Raw genomic sequence first — 18,608 nt, 5'->3', positions numbered from 1 at the left:
ATGACTACATTTACTACTTCACTTGCCACTCTTGCATTGGATCGGATGATTGGGTGCAGCAGCAGAAATACATTAATTGTGTGATCTCATATTTTGATGCATGAATTTTCATGAAGGGACATTATAATCACAGATTTGTGAATACAAAACACAAAGAACTTCAACAAGCAAACTTAGTACTCATATTAACCAGGGATCTTTAGAAAGTATGTGGTTTTTAACAAAAATTTTGAAATTGGTGAGGGGGATCTGTCCTCTGGTTTTAGGAGCATCCTCTGACACTGAAGTCATGATGTCGTTGATTTGTTCCTGGTCCCTCATCTGCGCTCACTATTTGGCGGGGGACTCTTAAATTCCTCTATTTGTGGGTAAGTTCTCGCTAATATACCTCAATACTTATTAATAATGTGATGTAGTTTCAGCATTGCTGGATGAAATGTATGAACAAATGGAATGCGTTTAGAACTAGATTCTCTCTGTCTGTCACCTGTTAACAAACATACTCAATCTGTCTGCCTTACTTTATGTAATTCACTCTGGAGTAACTCTGATGGATACCCTCTCTGTATAATCATTTTATCAAGTCTCAATTCTAGTCTCTCTTCTTCACTTACTATCCTCTTTACCCAAAGGAATTGTGACCTGGGCAGAGAATGTATACAAGCTTGGGGATGGGTGGAATTATCCTGGAATTATATAATTGTTGTGATCCGTCCCTTTCACGAATAAATCTGTTCAAATCTTTCCATCCCTTACATAGACAGTAGTATCCAAAAATGTTTTAGGATCATATACCATTGTAAATTGTATTGTAGGTAAATATATATTCATCGCTTCCTTAAATCCTATCAGGGATCCAATGTTCGACTACATAGGTCCTCTGCGCCCAGCCTTCCAGACCTCATGCATCAAACCCCCAGCAATAGAGCCGCACTCCTAGCCAATGTCCAATCGAAAAATATATATAGGGGGGAGCACAAGACAAAAAGCTAAATTTCTGAAAAAAAGTGCTCTTATTTTTATGCCATACATGACATGTTTCGGGCCTCTTTCATGCCCTTTATCAAGTGGATCCAATGTCGCCCCCCAGACAACCAAAAGGTTGTCTATAAAGCACCACCAATATAAACAATTCTGAAATAATGGATTTGGATACACAAATGTCTCCTCAAAAAAAATATTGGCGTATGCAGGGGCGACACTGAAACCCATCGCCATACCTTGGCATTGCACATACCACTGGTCTTTAAAACATAAAAAAAATTGTTAAATATGACCAATTCCAACAACTCCAAAATTAGTTTTTGCTGATCACCTGTGTAGCTAGAGCCCTGGAGGGCCCAGCTTATCCCCTCCACCCCCAATCTATTGGAAAAGGATTATATATATATATATATATATATATATATCTATATATATATATATATATATATATATATATATATATATACACACACACACGCATGTAGCACTTTATAAATAAAGTTATGCATACATACATTATACTCTCCTGTTTTGCACTTCACTTCATGGTTCTTTCAGTCAAACCTTTGGCGCCACCATGTGGTTGTACTGAGTGAACCACTCCTAATACACTGAATCCCTTTCAGCTGCTTCTACATTTTTCTAGCTTCCCTCTTGTTTGGTGTGAACCACTTTTTTTTTAGTATGAATTATTTATTGGGAAATGTAGAGACATTTCATGTAGACTGCTGATTATGACAAACAGTTTAACTTATTGTGCCTTTTAGATCTGAACGAGAATATAGAAGAAATAGCAAGTTATTTACTCAGTTCTTAATAGCAGAGCCACTTTGGCATTTTTACTCTGTTATATTCAACAAAAGAACAGTATTCCACTTTCTAAATGTCACTGCGCTTGCAAATCAGGCAGCTAGCAGCTGGAATGCCTTTATATAATGTCACACTGGTGATTATGTTACAGAAAAAAAAAATCTCCCAGGAGAGTTTGTACTTCTTTCTCCAACAGAAAAACAATGTGACAATGGATGTGTCTGTATGAGGGTGCATATTATCATTTTAGAAATTTGCTAATTTCTGTACTGTGTATGTGCCCAGCATTAATAGGTTAAAGGAGAAGGAAAGGCTACCAAAGAGTTAATCTCAATCTGCAGGCATACTTCAGTAGTCTCAATAGTGCCCTTAAGTCTCCCCAAATTGCAATCGTTCAGATGATCAGAAGCCAAACAGGAAAAAAAAACACTGAGCTGGGTAAAGAGGATTCCCATAATGCATCGCTCCTGCATTGACTTGGTGACCATAACTGTAGGCGTTGCATGCGCAAATGACCCTATTCAGCACAAGCAGGTGCCCCCCTTCAGCACATGATGGCGCCCTCCCCTTCAGCACAAGCAGACGCACACCGGTTGCGCTGTCTGCATGCGAGAAGGGGAGCGCGCAGGGGAGACGGAAAAAGTTCTTCGGGGGAGGGGAGCGGGGGGGGGGGGGGTTGGTGACTGTGCCGGTGGGTGTCTGTGCAGGAGTGAGCAGCGCGGGGGGGGGGGTGGTGTTGCTGCACAGCCTGCAAGTGCTTGAGCGGGGGGGGGGGGGGGGGTGTTATTGTGTGGGACTGGGACAGACGTTGCCTGCAGGTGGTGGGGGGGGGTGCTGCTGCTGCTGTTATTGTAAGGGACAGACGCATGTGCAGTGAGGTAAAGGAAGTGACCATCCCTATCAAAGATGGCGGTGCTGTTCACTGAAAAGAGTCTATAGTATGTAGTAAGTGTATCTCAATAAATCTTTCTCTAGGCAAGCCAGAAATATAGCGTTTCTACATAGTGATAGTAGTACTATTAAATAGTGTGCTTTATTGATTTTCCTTGTCCTTTAAGGGGATGCTTGCAACACAAAAACGCAACATGGCGGTTACAGAAAAAGTACCCCATATGGTGTATTTTTGGTTGTAGTAGAGGGAGGGGTTGGGGGCTACAACTTGACACCCCCAGTGATTCTACCTTGCCTCCACCTTTAATAATGAACCCTGTGGCATCAGCTTCTGTGCCAGACTAAGCTCATTTTCTACAGACCCTATGCTTAGCTTCTAAGGGACACTCAAATGATACCCTAACAAGATCAAGGATGGAAAGTTGCTCTCATTTCTTTCATCTGAGTTGCAGTTCAATGTTCAATATAAATACTAGTGGGACCTACAAATGTTTGAAACCCAGCCCCACCACTAAAGATTTCAATGCTAGGGATGTGGTTTGGTACAAAACCCCAAAACACAATTAGCAGTATTTGTAGCCTACTTCTCATGGAACTAGATCCTACATTTTGCTTAAAGGAGATTCCTTATATGTCAGGCTTGTGTACCAGCCCAAGGCCACCACAGCTCTTTAACAGTGATTGGTGCCTCCATCAATTCCCCCAGTAGCACCCTATCTTCTTTTCTGCTGATTCCCAGTATGCTCTGTGCTGCTTTTAGTTACTGAGCTTAGGGTCCCATGCACAATATACTGTATATTTACTGTAAAACATTCACAATGCATGGCTGATAATTCTGATTATCATTACAGGCAGCAGAGAAAGCAGGACATTCTGCTTCAACATAGATTAATAATCCTGTAGCATACACTGCTAGAAATTATTTCCCAGGACCCCTATGCTTAGCTTCTTAACAGCAACCCAGTGCACACGGAGCATGTGCAGTGCCACTGACAAGATGACCTAACAAGATCAGAAGAGGGAAAGATGCTAGAAACTTAATTTGAAAGCCTGGCTGATTGCTATTATAGGGCTGCGGAAACGCATTTCTTGCCATTTACTTTTTTAGGATATAATACTCCTTTAAACACATAATACTTTCTTAGAATGACGGTGTATGTTCACCTTAAATCAGGTGCTCAGTGCTTTCGGACCAGCCGTGGAACCGATTGGATCTGGCAAGGAGCTATTTATGACTGCACGATTTCACAATTCTTTGCTGACGTAGGTGAAAGCGCTAGGTCTTGGCTGCTTTTAATCCCGTCTCCAAGGAAACATAACACATATTTTTACCAACCTCGCAATGCGTTTCACACTCTGCCAAAAAGTAAGGCGGACTCATTAATTCGTACTGGCACCGTCTCCATACTGGGAGGCATCTAACCCTATTACACGCCGGACCCGTCATCTTGCGGGGCTTGTGTCGTGCTTCTCACACAATGTAAAGCATTAGCAGCAAAAGGAATAAAATGAATATTTTGCCTTTTCTTCGTTCTCTTTATCCTGTAGGAGGCAATACCGGTTAAGAGAGGTTTGAGAGCCGCTAAACACCCACTACTTTAGAGTTGCAATGTACCTTTCCAACAGCAGGTGGCGCTGCCGGGCAAGTGACTAGCAGAGCGCTCCAGCCGTAGTGCCGCAGAAGCAGTGTAGTGAAGCAGTGGGCGCCCTGGTCGCTTTCAGTAGCTGTTCAGCACCGCGGCCAGCTCCCGGCTCATTCTGAACTACTTGCGCTGTGCTAGGAAGAACGCTTGTGTGGGTAAGTACATGCCCCTTACGCTCTCTTCCTACTCTTCTATTGTGTTGTCAGTGTCATTATAAATACTGGTGGAGGTAAAGGTCTAGACAATAACCGCGATTGTGCGCTGTTTTCATCTAGTCTTAACACACAGGTGATCATCCTTCATATACACGTACCCTTTATTCTCGCTGCTAGCCTGTCCTTGTGTGCCTCCTACACAGCAGGCAGTTACTGGAAGCTTTGCTTTTCTAATAGCGCTAGGATTGATTCTCTTCTGTCTGGTCTAATCATCATTTGCATTCTTCTTGTAACCCATACTATCTTTATTATTTTGAGGTCTGGGAAGTGAGGATTAAGGATGGTGAAGCTGGGGAGTAATCTAAGCGACAAGAACAAGGAGCCTTCTGGTGAGGATGGCTTTCAGACTGTTCCCCTGATCACACCCTTGGATGTTAATCATCTGCAGTTCCCTGCTCCAGAGAAGGTAAATCTTCCTCTCTATCTGCTCATCTGTTTGTCACTTAGCTTTATGTCAGCATCCATCAGTCTATTGGCACCTATCTATCTATCTGTAATCAAATGGTCATTATTCATCTATGTTATGTGGCCAGAGCTTTAGCCAGTAAATCACAAGGCAGGATTTGATGTATCTCTGTGTGAATGGGGTTGATGCATGTCTATTGACAAGATGCTTTTATAGCCTATACGCACTGTGTTATTGGGGTGGAAATAGCATGGTCTTTAGAGAGAAAAACATTTCAGATATTTGTTTCTTATTGCCAATGTTAGAAGCAGGAGTGGCAGTGTGTAGTGCATTTAAAGGTCTGTGTTGTGACCTAACTTCTTAAAGGGGACCTCCCAACCCCATGATTTTTTATTATAATGAAATGGTTTTTCTAAGCAACAATCCAATATACTATTAATTACAAATGCTCAATGCTTTTAGAATTATTTGTAAAGTTATCTGCTATTAAATGCAATATATATCTCCTTCTTTATTCTTCATATTGCTAGTTCTGTCTCTTGAAATGGTGTAACAGAAGTCAGCTGATTATTAGACCTGTAAGAAACAGCATGCACAGCATTGTGGGAATTGGAGTATAGGCTGGAGGAGAGAGGGCTGCTGTCTTTTCAAGAGTCAGACCCAGCAGTGCAGAAAGAGGCAAATATTGTATTCAATTGCAATTAACTTTACAGCTACAGGTATGGGGGCTGTTATACAGAATGCTCAGAACCTGGGGTTTTCTGGATAAGAGGTCTTTCTGTAATTTGGATCCCCATACTTTAAGTCTGCTTAAAATAATGTTAACATTAAATAAACCCAATAGGATTGTTTTGGCTCTTATTGTATCTTAGTTGGGATCAAGTACATGGTACTGTTTTATTATTACAAAAAAAAAAAGGAAATCATTTTTATAAATTTGAATTATTTGATTGTAGTGGGGTCTATGGGAGATGGCCTTCGCATAATTCAGAGCTTTCTGGATAACGGGTTACTGGATCCTATGTCTGTACTAACAGTTTTTTTTTATTCATGTATTCTGGAATTTTGCTTAAAATTACTTTTTATTTAATTATGCCAGAATTTAAAAAAAATGGGAGAAGCTAATCACTGTCTGGGCATTTCATCATTTGCTTTGGTCAAAACAGCAAAAACAGCATGATCAGTTTTCTTAAAAATATGCATTTGGGTTAAAAAATAATGATGGCCAAAGTAACCACTTGATTTATTGGCATCCTCTGGATTGGTTCTGGTTATGCCTGTTATACAAAGTGGTTCTGCTCACAGTCATGTTGCCTAGTGGGGGGGGGGGGGGGTCTGCTCATTGCAGAATACACAAAAATGAGTTAGTGACCTCAGTGGCACCCCTGTGTGCAGCATTCAACAAAATCATTGTAGAACAGAGAACTTATTGATATCATTATCCCAATGGACCCCATCCCCCTATTTATTTAACACACCTCCCTCTATTACTACAGCCAACTTGATCCCGCAGCCTAGTATATTAATCTCCTATGATGGAGTGCAGGTCTGGCTACATTATGTGGGCGGCACAGAAAAAAACACTCTGTCTGAGACATCAGATGCTGTTGTCTGCCCTGTCAGATGATTTACACTTTTTTTTATTGAAGAATAAAGGCTTTATTTTATTATATCACTCCTGCCACTCCTGGATGGTGACCATTGTTTCGAGTGCAGTCTCCTTTGTCCAGGGCCCTCTTGTATTGGTTGTTTTGTATGTTTAATGTATACACCCACTTATTGTGCATCTCTGAGGAATATGTTGGTGTTTTCTAAATACATTAATAACAATAATAATGAATCTCTGGATTTCAGTTGCAAGATAACTCGCCAGTGAGAATCATCCTTTAGAGTGATTTTTTCTTGTTAACGATACACTATTATTGAACTTCAGGAGGGCAGATAAAGTACTCCATTGGTGTTAGGGACATGGAAAAAGTCTTAAAGCCTTGATAAAAGAGAGTGAAGTATAAACAAAGCAGATGGACCTCTAATATATATTAGGCTTGAGGCCCTGGAGGAAGCATGCTAGTAGTTGTAGACAAGCAGTATTTGGTTAGAGCAAGGTTGCTATGCAAGGTAAAGGTCCCTTTTAAATTTAAACTAAAGATTGTCTTCCTTTTGTTGTTCCTTTAACAAACAGTAAACTATCAGGGTATGGCTAATTGTGGCTTATTACAGAAAAAGAGAAAATATATTCGGTAGTCTACCTATGCACATATAGTAATATATATATATATATATATATATATATATATATAAAATATAAATAAAATAAGTAAAATATATATATAATTTACTTTTAAATAGATCCAGCCCAGTCAAGGTATGGCAAACAACTTCTGTGAACATTATCCATTTTAATGGGAGCTGACACATTACTTTTCCCATAGCACACAGTTTATGGTGTTTAGCTGTGTGCAGTCAGTAAAGTCTTAGATGGATTGTGTATCATCTGCATCACTGCCCAAATATTGTTTAATGTGACCAACAGTTACCTTTATAATATCCAACCAGCATTTTGTCACAGTAGATGCAGTATATGTTATGTATATGTGTGACTTTGTAAATTACAATAAATTATAATCTTATTATGATAAAATTCTATTAATTAATATTTGTCCTATCATCAGCATTTTATTTTGTTGTTTCAGTTGCTGATAAACTTATCATTGTGCCAATTTTTTTTTTTTTTTGCTTCTCCTGTTTTGTAGCCTCTCATTATTGTTCTTTAAATCTAGAGAGCACCAGTTAAATGAGCTGTTTTTCCTCACTGCTTTTTTGTGATGTTAATTGTTTCATTTGATAATAACTTCACATTGGACCCCACCAAATTGCCTATGTGTTAGGATCTTGCAATCTATCACAACCTCTAGGGGTTTAAAGAAAACCTAAATTTTTCTCTAGGCTCTATCCTCTGCCTTCTATGCCAAAAGTTTTCTTTTTCCTCTTCAACTTTCTTGCAAACTTACATTATGATTCAAGGCATGTACAGATGTAATACCCATGCCATGAATTATTCTTCTGATCACATTCTGCATTATCATTCTGGAAACTTTTACATTAAGGCATGTAGGGATGTACTGCTGACTGGCAAGCTGTTTCTCAGCAAGTGAAGGTTAAGGGCTTTGTGTCTAGACCTTGTGTAGTTATTAGAAGTTTCTTAACACTTTTTAAAAGGATAGTTCATCTTTAAGGCAACGTTTAGTATGTTATAGAATGGCCAGTACTTAGTAACTTTTCAGTTGGTCTTCATATTTTATTTTGTATAGGTTTTTTAATTATTTGCCCTCTTCTGTCTCTTTCTAGCTTTCAAATGGGGGTCACTGACCCCAGCAGCTAAAAACGATTGCTCTTTGAAGCTACAATGTTATTCATATCAATTATCTTTCTTTTCAGTCCCTCTTCTATTCATATACCAGTCTCTCAGTAAAACTATGGCATGGTTGCTATGGTCATTTAGACTGTCATTTAGTTGCTAAATTCCAAATTGGAGAGCTGCTGAACAAATAGCTAAACAATTAAAAAACCACAAATAATAAAAATGAAGACCAAGTGCAAATTGCCTTAGAATATCACTCTCTACATCATAGTAAAGGGTAATTATAAGGTGAACAACCCCCCTAAGGTTCAGGAAGTAGAAGGAGGCATTCCTTTAAAGTGAGGTCCAGGAAGTTGTGGCCTGTCACCAATAAGAGTAAGCAGAATTATGGTTTGAATACAAGTACTATAACCAGTTAGGCTCTGTCCTAACAAAATATTTAAATTACATTCTGTGTGTATAGTATATCACATGGAGTTTTGTCAGTAAATCAGAAGTGTAATTAAGGAAATCAGTAGGATAAACAAGTATTTTAGAACAGAAGAAAGCGGTCATCATTTCATGCAATTTGTAAGCTAGGGATATAGTAACGTGCTGGGAAAAGCAAATGAAATGAGACGTTGAGAAATAAGACATTTAAGCAGCAGTGTGAGGGAGGTTATAATGGCACTTTATGGGCCTCTTGTGAGAACTGGCCCTTAGCAAGGCAATAAACTAGAAACTATCTGAGTGGTGCTGCTGAGAGTGTTGCCTAAATAACAGTGTATATTAGGAAAGATTTCATGAGTTTAAAGAGCAAGTAAATCTCAAGGTTAATTGTAATTGAATTAGTGCTAAGGCAAATGGTTCCAGTGCACCTTCTCACAGACAGGACCATATGCCTATAAAGTTGCTGCATCTCTTTCAACCCCCAGTTACTGTCTGGGTTCCTCAGGCACTTTTCATTCAGGAATGGGATCCAGAAAGCAGGGTATTAAAGCACATGCAAGGTATAGGCTTCTCGACTACAGAATCAGTGTCTTTATAGAAGACACTGCTTTTTTAACATATACATAAAAAATGGCATATCTAAAAAATGAATATTGTTGCAGGTGGTCGTGAAAACAAGAACAGAGTATCAGTCTGAACAAAAAAACAAGGGTAAAATCCGGGTGCCAAAGATTGCTGAGTTTACTGTCAGCTTCACGGATGGGGTGACAGAAAGGTTAAAGGTAAGCAACATATTATAAGAATTCATCTGAAATTGCTGTATATTGCTGTGTATTTAGTTGCATGGATCAAATAATAAATATAAATGAATGGAGGGCACTCACATCACAATCTCAAATTACAATATAGGAATTTGGTGCAAAAACAACAAAAATTGTACCCCCATTGTACCAGAGTCAATATATTTTACTTAAATAAGGACTTGCACTCAAATAATCACAGGGACAGTGGTAGTATTAAAAAGTAATTATCTTTTATATAGTATACAAAAGGATTAACAAAATAATACACTAATCAAATTTAACCAATACAATACAGTCAACTTCACATGATTCTATAAGATAATGCATACCACAAAAATGTGCACAGGTAAAGACAAAGGACACACAGGTAAGCGGATACACTTGCCAAAGATGAGAATTACCCCAACGTTTCGGCACAGAAAGCCTTTTGCTGGGGGTCACTGTATTATTTAAGGCTGTGGATCAGTGTGTCATTTAATGCAGTGGGTCACTATTAATGCTGTGAGTTACTGTGCCCTTTAGCACTGTTAATCACTGTGCCCTATTGAGCTGGAAGTTTATGCACCATTTACGTATAAGAGTCTCTGTGCTATTTAGTGCAAGAAGTCATTAGGGTTGATTCACTAAAGTGCGATAACGCATATCGCATGCTTGTTTGCGTTAAAATTGCTGCAAAAAAAACGCGTCATTCGCGAAAGTATTATCGCATGCGTTAAGTCGCATATCGCGTGCGTTAAATAGCGCGCAACCGCATTCATTAATTTTACTGCATTGCATTAATTCTTGCGCAGAAATAATACTAACGCATGATTCACAAACACTTAGACGCGCTAAATATCGCATTAGTCTGTGCGAAAATTAACACCTAATAGGGGCAGGCGGTAATTATAGAAAAGTACAGTTCATGAGCTTTTGGCAACGCAATATGGACTTTGCAGTGTGATTTATTGAAGTCTGTGTTGGCCCTAGAGTGATGTAGCCTCCAGTTTGCAGGGAAATAGTCATTTTCACAAAAAGTAGTTTTACGAACGTAATGGTGTGTATGGCTAATATGGCGTGTGCGCGACAAGTAGCGTGCTATGTTAATTAGCGTGTTGCGTCGTATACCGCACGAAAATAGTCTTTGCGACTTAAATAACGCAAACAGCATTGCGTCTAAATTAACTCAAATATACTTTTAGTGAATCGCGTGTTAAGACGCGGTAAATCAACCCTATTGTGTCATACAATGCTGGTAGTCACGCTGCCATATAATGCTGTGGCTCTCTGTGCGATTCAACTCTGTAGGTCACTTTTGCCATTTAATAGGGTTGACTCTTTTGTTTGAACCAAAATCTGGGCAAAGGGGTTGGGTCTGTTACATTGGGGGAGGGGTGTGATGTTGGGGTGGGTCATTGACATTTGTGGTTTGAAGGTAGAGCTATGACATCACACATTATGTGGAGCAGGGGATTTTGCCCAGTTTTTCTACCTGGCAGAAGGTTTTGAACCAGACAGTCCCTTCAAAAACCAGACTATCTGGTTAAAAACTGGACAAGTGGCAACCTTCCATTTAATGATGTGGATTCGCTGACTATTTAACAATGGGAGTCATTCTGCCATTTAATGCCATGGGTCACTGTATCATTTAATGCTATGAGTTACCGTACCTGTGGTCAATATATTATTTAATGCTGGCATGGCCAAGGTGTGACCAAAACCCCCTAAAAATCACCTCTGGAAGGTTGACACTGTACATATATAAATGTCTTGCAGAAAAAAAATCTCACATGGATTAAGAATCATGATTATTATGACTGTTTAAATCAACCATTTATTCCTATGAACATTCAATTAGCCATATCTTTTGCACATGTATAAAATACAATAGCTAACATTAATATTCTTTTCATTAACAGGGATAAAAGATTCTTTGTTTTTTTTTCTAATAAAATATATAATTATCTCTCCTCTCCATGAATATTGAATTAGTATGCCAAAGTCAGATTTGATGGATAAACTCCCGATTGTTGGTTTAGAACTGCCTGCAAGTCTTTTATTGTTTCTTTCTGTATATTCCTCTTTATCTTTTAATTCAGCCATTACAATGATAAATGAAGGGCAAACCACCACTGCCTGGTCTCTCTAGAAATGTTAATTATAGAGATGACAATCCCTTTGGTTGGTCATGCATTGCAATATCCCTGTATAGCTAGAAATACATATTGTTTGCAAGCTTCATACCAAACTGCAATCCTATTGTCACACAAGTTGGGTAAATGCATTTATTGTAATGGCCTTCAACTTGCATTATAGTAAAGAAACACGTTGCTTCCTCTAAATGTAATTGAAAAATCTATTTAACAAAAGGTGCAGTGGAAGATAGTTTGCACAGTGGCAATTGTATACATTATATTGTGTCTGGGTATACTCTTCTATCTGTTCATGTGTATTATAAACAATATATAAAGGATCTGGTTTTATAGTTAACATTTCATGTGCCCAGTCACAAACAATTCTCTCCATTGCATGCATGTAAGTGTGCCATTTTAGTTTCTGTAACACCATGTCTGATGCAGGGACCTTTTTTAATAGACCATTGGCCCTGAAAGCTTGAACTCTGCTTTGCTTGCCAATAGGGTTATCACTTTAAATCAACTTCTTTTAACTTTTCTCAATGTTACACAGTACAACAATTGTCTACATGTACACACACACACACATCTCAATCCCCATCCTGCTGGGTTCTTCTGCAATTTCATTTAATTGTATCTCTCAGGAATAGGGTTTCTATCTGTTTAAATCTGATATTGATCCTAACAAGGGATGAGTTTATTTGGCTTACAGATATCGTGCCTATGGGAGTCTTTCCCAGCACTGTGGGGATTGGGAGGAAAAGGTTATCAGGCTCACTGCAATGAAATCCTTCCAGGACTGATATCTAGTAATAAATTGCTGAGTGCCGTTGCTTTATATTTCAGATTCCAGAAGACTCACCTAAACCTATTCTGCTTTTAAATAACAAGTCACATGTGAAAACATTTTCAGGCATTTATAAGTGCAACTTGTCTTGGGAGTGTGTAGGTCACACACTTATTTGCATGATATTTGCTATAGGGACAACATTGTGCATAAGGATTCTGTGAGCAATCTATTCTGCTCAGCCAAAAAACAACACAAAACTAACAGTAAAAAGTGATTTCAATAACAGTAACATCAGTAACAGAATAAGAACTAACAGAACACCTTTCACTGCCTGAATGCTAGATTTCAGAGTACATTGTTTTATCACCATTAGATATACTTTGCTAGTAACCAATATTGATTACAGTTGGTAGATATATTTCTTAGGGCTCCTATTCTTATTACATGTATATTGGATTTGTTAGTATTATATATCTGTAAAAGCTGTGGGCAGCAGTTTAATCTCACATCAGTAAGAGGGTGGAAAGGTGTTTATTATATATCTGTATTGCAGTGTTCTGTTTTGATAGAGGGGGGAAAAAGAGAGAGAGAGCTTGAAGAGAGGAAGCTGCTTAAAGATTCTAGAAAGGTGAATGTAACTGTAATGGCTTAAAGGAGGAAGGAAAGGGCAGCTAACAATAGGATGCAAGCCAGCTGCTTAAAGGGATGCTGTCATGATTTGTATGGTGTACTTTTTATTTCTAAATTAAACTGTTTACATAGCAAATAGTTCACTCTACCATTTAAAATGGTATTCTTAAACCAACAAATGTTTTTTTTTCAAGTTGTAATATTGCTGTGTATGCGCAATCTCAGTGCATTGTGCCCGAGTCTGAGCTTTCAGAAGGAGCCAGCGCTCCACATTAGAACTGCTTTCAGGTAACCTATTTTTTCTCCTAATCCCATGTAACTGGAGGAGTCCCAAGCCGGACTTGTATTTCTTACTATTGAGTGCTATTCTAAAACCTACTGGGAGCTGCTATCTTGCTCCCTTCCCATTGTTCTGCTGATCGACTGCTGGAGGGGGGGTGACATCACTCCAACTTGCAGCGCAGCAGTAAAGTGCTTATCAGAGCACAAGTCACATGGCTGTGGTACCTTGGGAAGTAAATAATATGTCTCGCTCCATGTAAAATTTTGAAAAAGGGATTTCAATGCAGGATTCTGCTAGAGAAGCTCTATTAACTGATGCATTTTGAAAAAAAAAACTTGTTTTCCTATGACAGTATTCCTTTAAGGAACCAAATTAGAGAAGAGGCAGGTACAGCAGGAAGAGGAGCTGGTAGGCTTAGCTTAGGCTTAGTCTGTGTTATAGCTCTCCACAGTGGTGAGAGACAGATAGGTCAGTGAGTACTGTGAGCAACAGATGCTTCTGTGATAAAGTGATTGATTTCTTTTCCTTTAGAACTCCTTCAAAGATGGATAAAAGTTTGGCTAGGGGCATTTTGATAAATATGGGTATTTTCTATCTATGTACCTACACAGTGAGTACAATTCAGCTTTACTGGCACCTGTTTGACATGTGCTGATACAAATTAATTGTGGTGGAGAAGGAGAGCTTGTATGTTGGTTCATTGTATGAAGCTGCTCACTCAGCAACTATTGTTCCATGTGTGCAGTGGTACAGTCAGCCAATAGAACACAGCCATTTTGAATTGTATGCCATTTTTGGGGCACACAATTAGATACAGAGGCTTCCTTGAGAAAGCATTTTCACAGTGGCCCATCTGTAATATGCATTGTATGCCAAAATCAAAATCATGATGGGCATGGCAAGTAGAGAACAAAACATTACATCCTTTATGCTCAGGTTAGCTAGATTTGCTGTGGAGTATTACACTGACGTGAATTACTAGACCAATTTTACAAGCTACTCTAGAAATTATGGGGAATATCACATTTCTGTTTGTTCTTTTATTATAAAATAGAAAATGGCTTATTAAACCTCTTTGGGCTAATATTTGTCTGTTAGGCTCTTCTTTAATTTTCTTCTTTGGGATATAATGATAGCTTATATCAAAGCCCAGGCCTATACCTTGGGCTATTGTCAATAATCTGAGGACTTTATTAGTAGTAGACAGGACCGTATTAAATACAAAGAATGTCAAATAAATTGACTTGCTTCTTATGATCTAATAATCAGAAAGTTGAACAGTGAGGTTACTGTAGTTGTGATTTGCTTTACTTCAGATTCTGCCCAAGCCTGTTATTGTGTGTATATATGGTTTTTGACTTCTGCCTATATATTGACCTAGATCCTTGCTGCTTGCTCTGATTTGTTTTCATCATTCTGGTCTGTACCTTCGCCAATTACTGGTAAGCCCTAGGAAGAGAGTAGGCTCCCCATTGGCACTATGTTTATATTTTCAGGGCCTAAAAGATTTCTGGTGAAAAGCAGTGCTGGCAGAGGTTCTTTCAGCTACATTTAAGAGTAAGACTAGTGCCAGCTGTCAGGGTTCTTCACATACTGTGTGTCACAATTCTTTGACCATAATTTGTCTCAACCTTGCCTGGTTATCATTATCACCTCATCACCATCATTCCCAATGTAATTCCAAGAATATCTAGGACAGCAGACCAGTGTTCATTACAAATCTACCCTAACTGATCTTCAAGATGGAATTTTAGGTATACCTAGAAAGGTTATTTTTTTCAAATTCTGTTATTACTGCTTTTCAGATTGGGCCCTACTGCCACTGCTCCAGTGACTCTTATGAACTGCATAAGAGATGCTTTAAACCCTATTTGGGTCATGGAGGCAACCAATGGTAAATGTAGGTGTGCCAGTACCCTAGTTACACCTGATGTTCCCCTTTAGCTCTGCTACTGTTTAGACACATGTACATCACAGAAACTGTATTCGTCATGTGCCATGCCAGTATCAGAGATGTTCAGCAAGGCACTTCTCCTAAGTTCCTATAATGGATTTTGCTGCAAGACTCCACTGGTGCATATAGGTCTAAAATATGTTCATAAACCCAAAGCTGCATGTCATCTCAAGTGATGAAAACCAAAACAGACATTGCTTCCCTGGTATGCTGGGTAAATCACCCACTTTTTGGGCAGTAGCATTGTGTATTTTTCATTTTTGAAGCTGCTTTGCTAAATTTGGTAGAGATTGTTCATAAATATATTATCAGCTGTTGTGTATTGTGTGTAGGTGGTAGAAACATTGTTAAATGAACTGAGAACAAGGTTGTGAAATGATGACAACCAGACAGGTGCAAAATACCCAGGAACACAAGTGGTTAAAACAAAATGGATAAATAACCAAAAGTATGACAAGCATTCGCTTTTAGCTAATTATCGCTAATTATAAAAACCGCTACTTCACATTCCATTTCTCACTTTAATATGAGCTTCTTGAAGCAGTGCTAGATGTGTGCTAGAGTGCAGAGTGCTGTTTAACACTAAATACAGCATTCTTAGAATGTCCATTAAGGCACACCAATGTATCTCTAGAGAAGGTAAAAGGAAGAGGTTAAGGGACAAGAGGTTTAGCATTAACTCATTATTTATGCTTGATTTTACTGCCCTTATTAGGCAACGCTCGAGAAATCTCACATATGCTTCAACTACAGAGGAAAGCGAATCAGTATATTAGTCTTGCTCTTGCTTTATACCTTTAAGTACAGGTATGGGACTTATTATCCAGAATGCTCGGGACCTGGGGTTTTCCGGATAAGGGATCTAAAAAAATCTTTTAAATAATGAATAAATCCAATAGGATTGCTTTGCCTCCAATAAAGATTGATTCTATCTTAGTTGGGATCAAGTACAAGGAACTGTTTTATTAATACAGAGAAAAAGGAAATCATTTTCAAAAATTAGAATTATTTGCTTATAATGAAGCCTATGGGAGATAGCCATTCCGTAATTCAGAACTCTCTGGATAATGGGTTTCTGGATAATGGATCCCATACCTGTATTAGCATACTAACACCAACCACTTTGTTCAAGAAGTAATTATAGGAATGGGAAAAGTTGCTGCTGTAAAGATTTTTTTTTTTTTTTTTAAATATTGTTTATTTGACAAAAGCCATTGATTTTAGATTCCTTTAAGGCTGTTATATGATCCTTACCTTCGAATTTAATGCAAAATCAATGTCAGTGCATGACTCAGGAGACACAACAACATTTCACTGTCTAAGGCTCTTACACATTGGTGCAGGAAAGAATGGGCTGCTTTCATTCTGGGCTCCCCTGTGGTGGAATGCAAAAGAAATCCACTGCAGTGGAACGCAGGGTGAAACACCCATGTGTAAGAGCCCTGAATAACTGAATCTCCAGTTGACCAAACCCAAGTTTTAATTATTACTTTTAATTAGCCTGTAATTTTGATCACAGATTGTTTATTGGCCTCAAACATTTCTTCTTAGGTTTGCTAGTGACTGATGCTACTTAATGTGTACTTAAAGACTGACAGATTATAGAGCTGATTTCAATAACCAATCAGCTCTTTGGTTTTATTTTCAAACTTGTAGCAGACATATCAGTGTTGATTGGTTGCTCTTGGCAGATTAACCCAAAAAAGAAATAATAATTGCAGGTATTGTATCTGTCTATTGACTGGAAATCTGTTATTCAGGATGGAACTATGAACATAAGTGATATGCTCACAAACACATGCATTTTTTTGTTTTTAGTGTTGGGAATAAAGTTTATCTGTATCTGTATTATGGAACTGTTACTGAATCATTGCATGGAACTGTTACAGAATCGTTACAATCATGTGTCTGCTGCTTCCTGTAGTCTTGCTGCTGGTATATCTACCCCCTAACTATAGCACTAGGGATGATGTTGCTGGGCCATTTAATATTTGTTGGTTTCAAGTTTATTTACAAGGTTATGGAAGGTTTTATGCATGGAAAAGTTTAGCACCCAGACCATGCTAGCTGCATGTTTAGCAATGTCTTGTTAAATAGATCATGTCAACTAGATATAGTTTAAAGAAAATACTATTCACTTTATTGGCTAAGGGTTTGTGGCTTTTGCGCCAGGATCAATTGTCTTTATTTGTAACTTGTACTACTGTACTGAACTACAAATGTGTTCTTTTTGTACTTGTACTTTGTACTTGTACTACTGTACTGAACTACAAACGTTTTCTTTTTGTTGATAAGTTAATTTATTGGATAGCCACCACCCTTTCTGATCTGTCCTTGAAGCTCCCTTCTGCTTTGGTCTTGGAGGTTTTAACCATTTTTCTGGTACAGTGACGCAACACTGTGCCAGACATTATATATTTCTTGAGTGTTACATAGTACAAAAGAGGTTGTTTTTTAAATAAATCATTATGTTTACCCTTCTCTCTGAACTATCAGAAGTTTTATGGCCTTTTCATTAATAATAACATTAATGTCTTGTAAATTTATATGTCTTGGCAAAGAAATTCTAAAAATGTAGCCAGCTAAAGGAAATGAAATGGCCAGTCTTTAACATAAGAGCTTATCAACTTTCTAAGCCTCAAGAGGACAAAAGATCATAGCAGAAACTAAAGGGTAATGGTTCCTACTGACCCTAAAACCAAGTACTGTTGAGGCTTCTGACAGTAATCAAGTTAGTAGTCCAGGGACAGTGACCCCAATAAATATAAGTCTGTATATATAAAGTTCAAAGTGGAAAATCATTCATGAGATCCATAACACAACACATTTGTGGATCAGCATCCCATCTTTCCTCTTTCCCATGTCCTGAAGAGTTGACTTGACAGATTTATTGCAGACATATAATGGATACATAGTGCATAAACACGCTGTCACCTCTAATTTCAAGGAATAGCTAGCGATGAACACACACATTACCAAGGCAGCAACAGGGAAGTATCATGAACTTACTACAAGCAACATTTTCAGGATTTGCTACATAAATTCCTCTTGTAACAAAAAATTACTTATGGATAGAGAGGATATGCAGTAAGCTGTTTATCCTCTTTGTCTATAGAAAGGTAGAAAATAATCAGGAATACTTTACTATATGGTAAGTGGCTTTTTGTGGCCCTTCCATGTATGCCCAATCTCACACACCCATGGTGCAAATTTATGCCATTGAGCAAAATTTTAACAATGCTGTTGTATTGTTGGACTAGTGTACCATATTTCCATTATACATAGCATGCCAATG

The 18,608-nt window shown here is 38.3% G+C and overlaps 1 protein-coding gene across 1 annotated transcript in view; it reads left to right on the top strand.

The window, feature by feature from the left end:
* The first annotated feature begins 4,472 nt into the window (after positions 1 to 4,472).
* nsg2 (neuronal vesicle trafficking associated 2) overlaps positions 4,473 to 18,608 on the top strand; it is a 34,678-nt gene continuing 20,542 nt past the window's right edge. Inside the window, 3 exon segments of the mRNA NM_001078729.1 lie at positions 4,473 to 4,483; positions 4,802 to 4,949; positions 9,402 to 9,521. Of these exon segments, the coding sequence (NP_001072197.1) occupies positions 4,824 to 4,949; positions 9,402 to 9,521 (246 nt within the window). The 5' untranslated portion in view covers positions 4,473 to 4,483; positions 4,802 to 4,823.

Source organism: Xenopus tropicalis, chromosome 3 (assembly GCF_000004195.4).
Source record: "Xenopus tropicalis strain Nigerian chromosome 3, UCB_Xtro_10.0, whole genome shotgun sequence".
Taxonomy (NCBI): Eukaryota; Metazoa; Chordata; class Amphibia; order Anura; family Pipidae; genus Xenopus; species Xenopus tropicalis.
The sequence above is the reverse complement of the archived record's forward strand: the minus strand, read 5'-3'. Positions and strand labels throughout refer to the sequence as shown.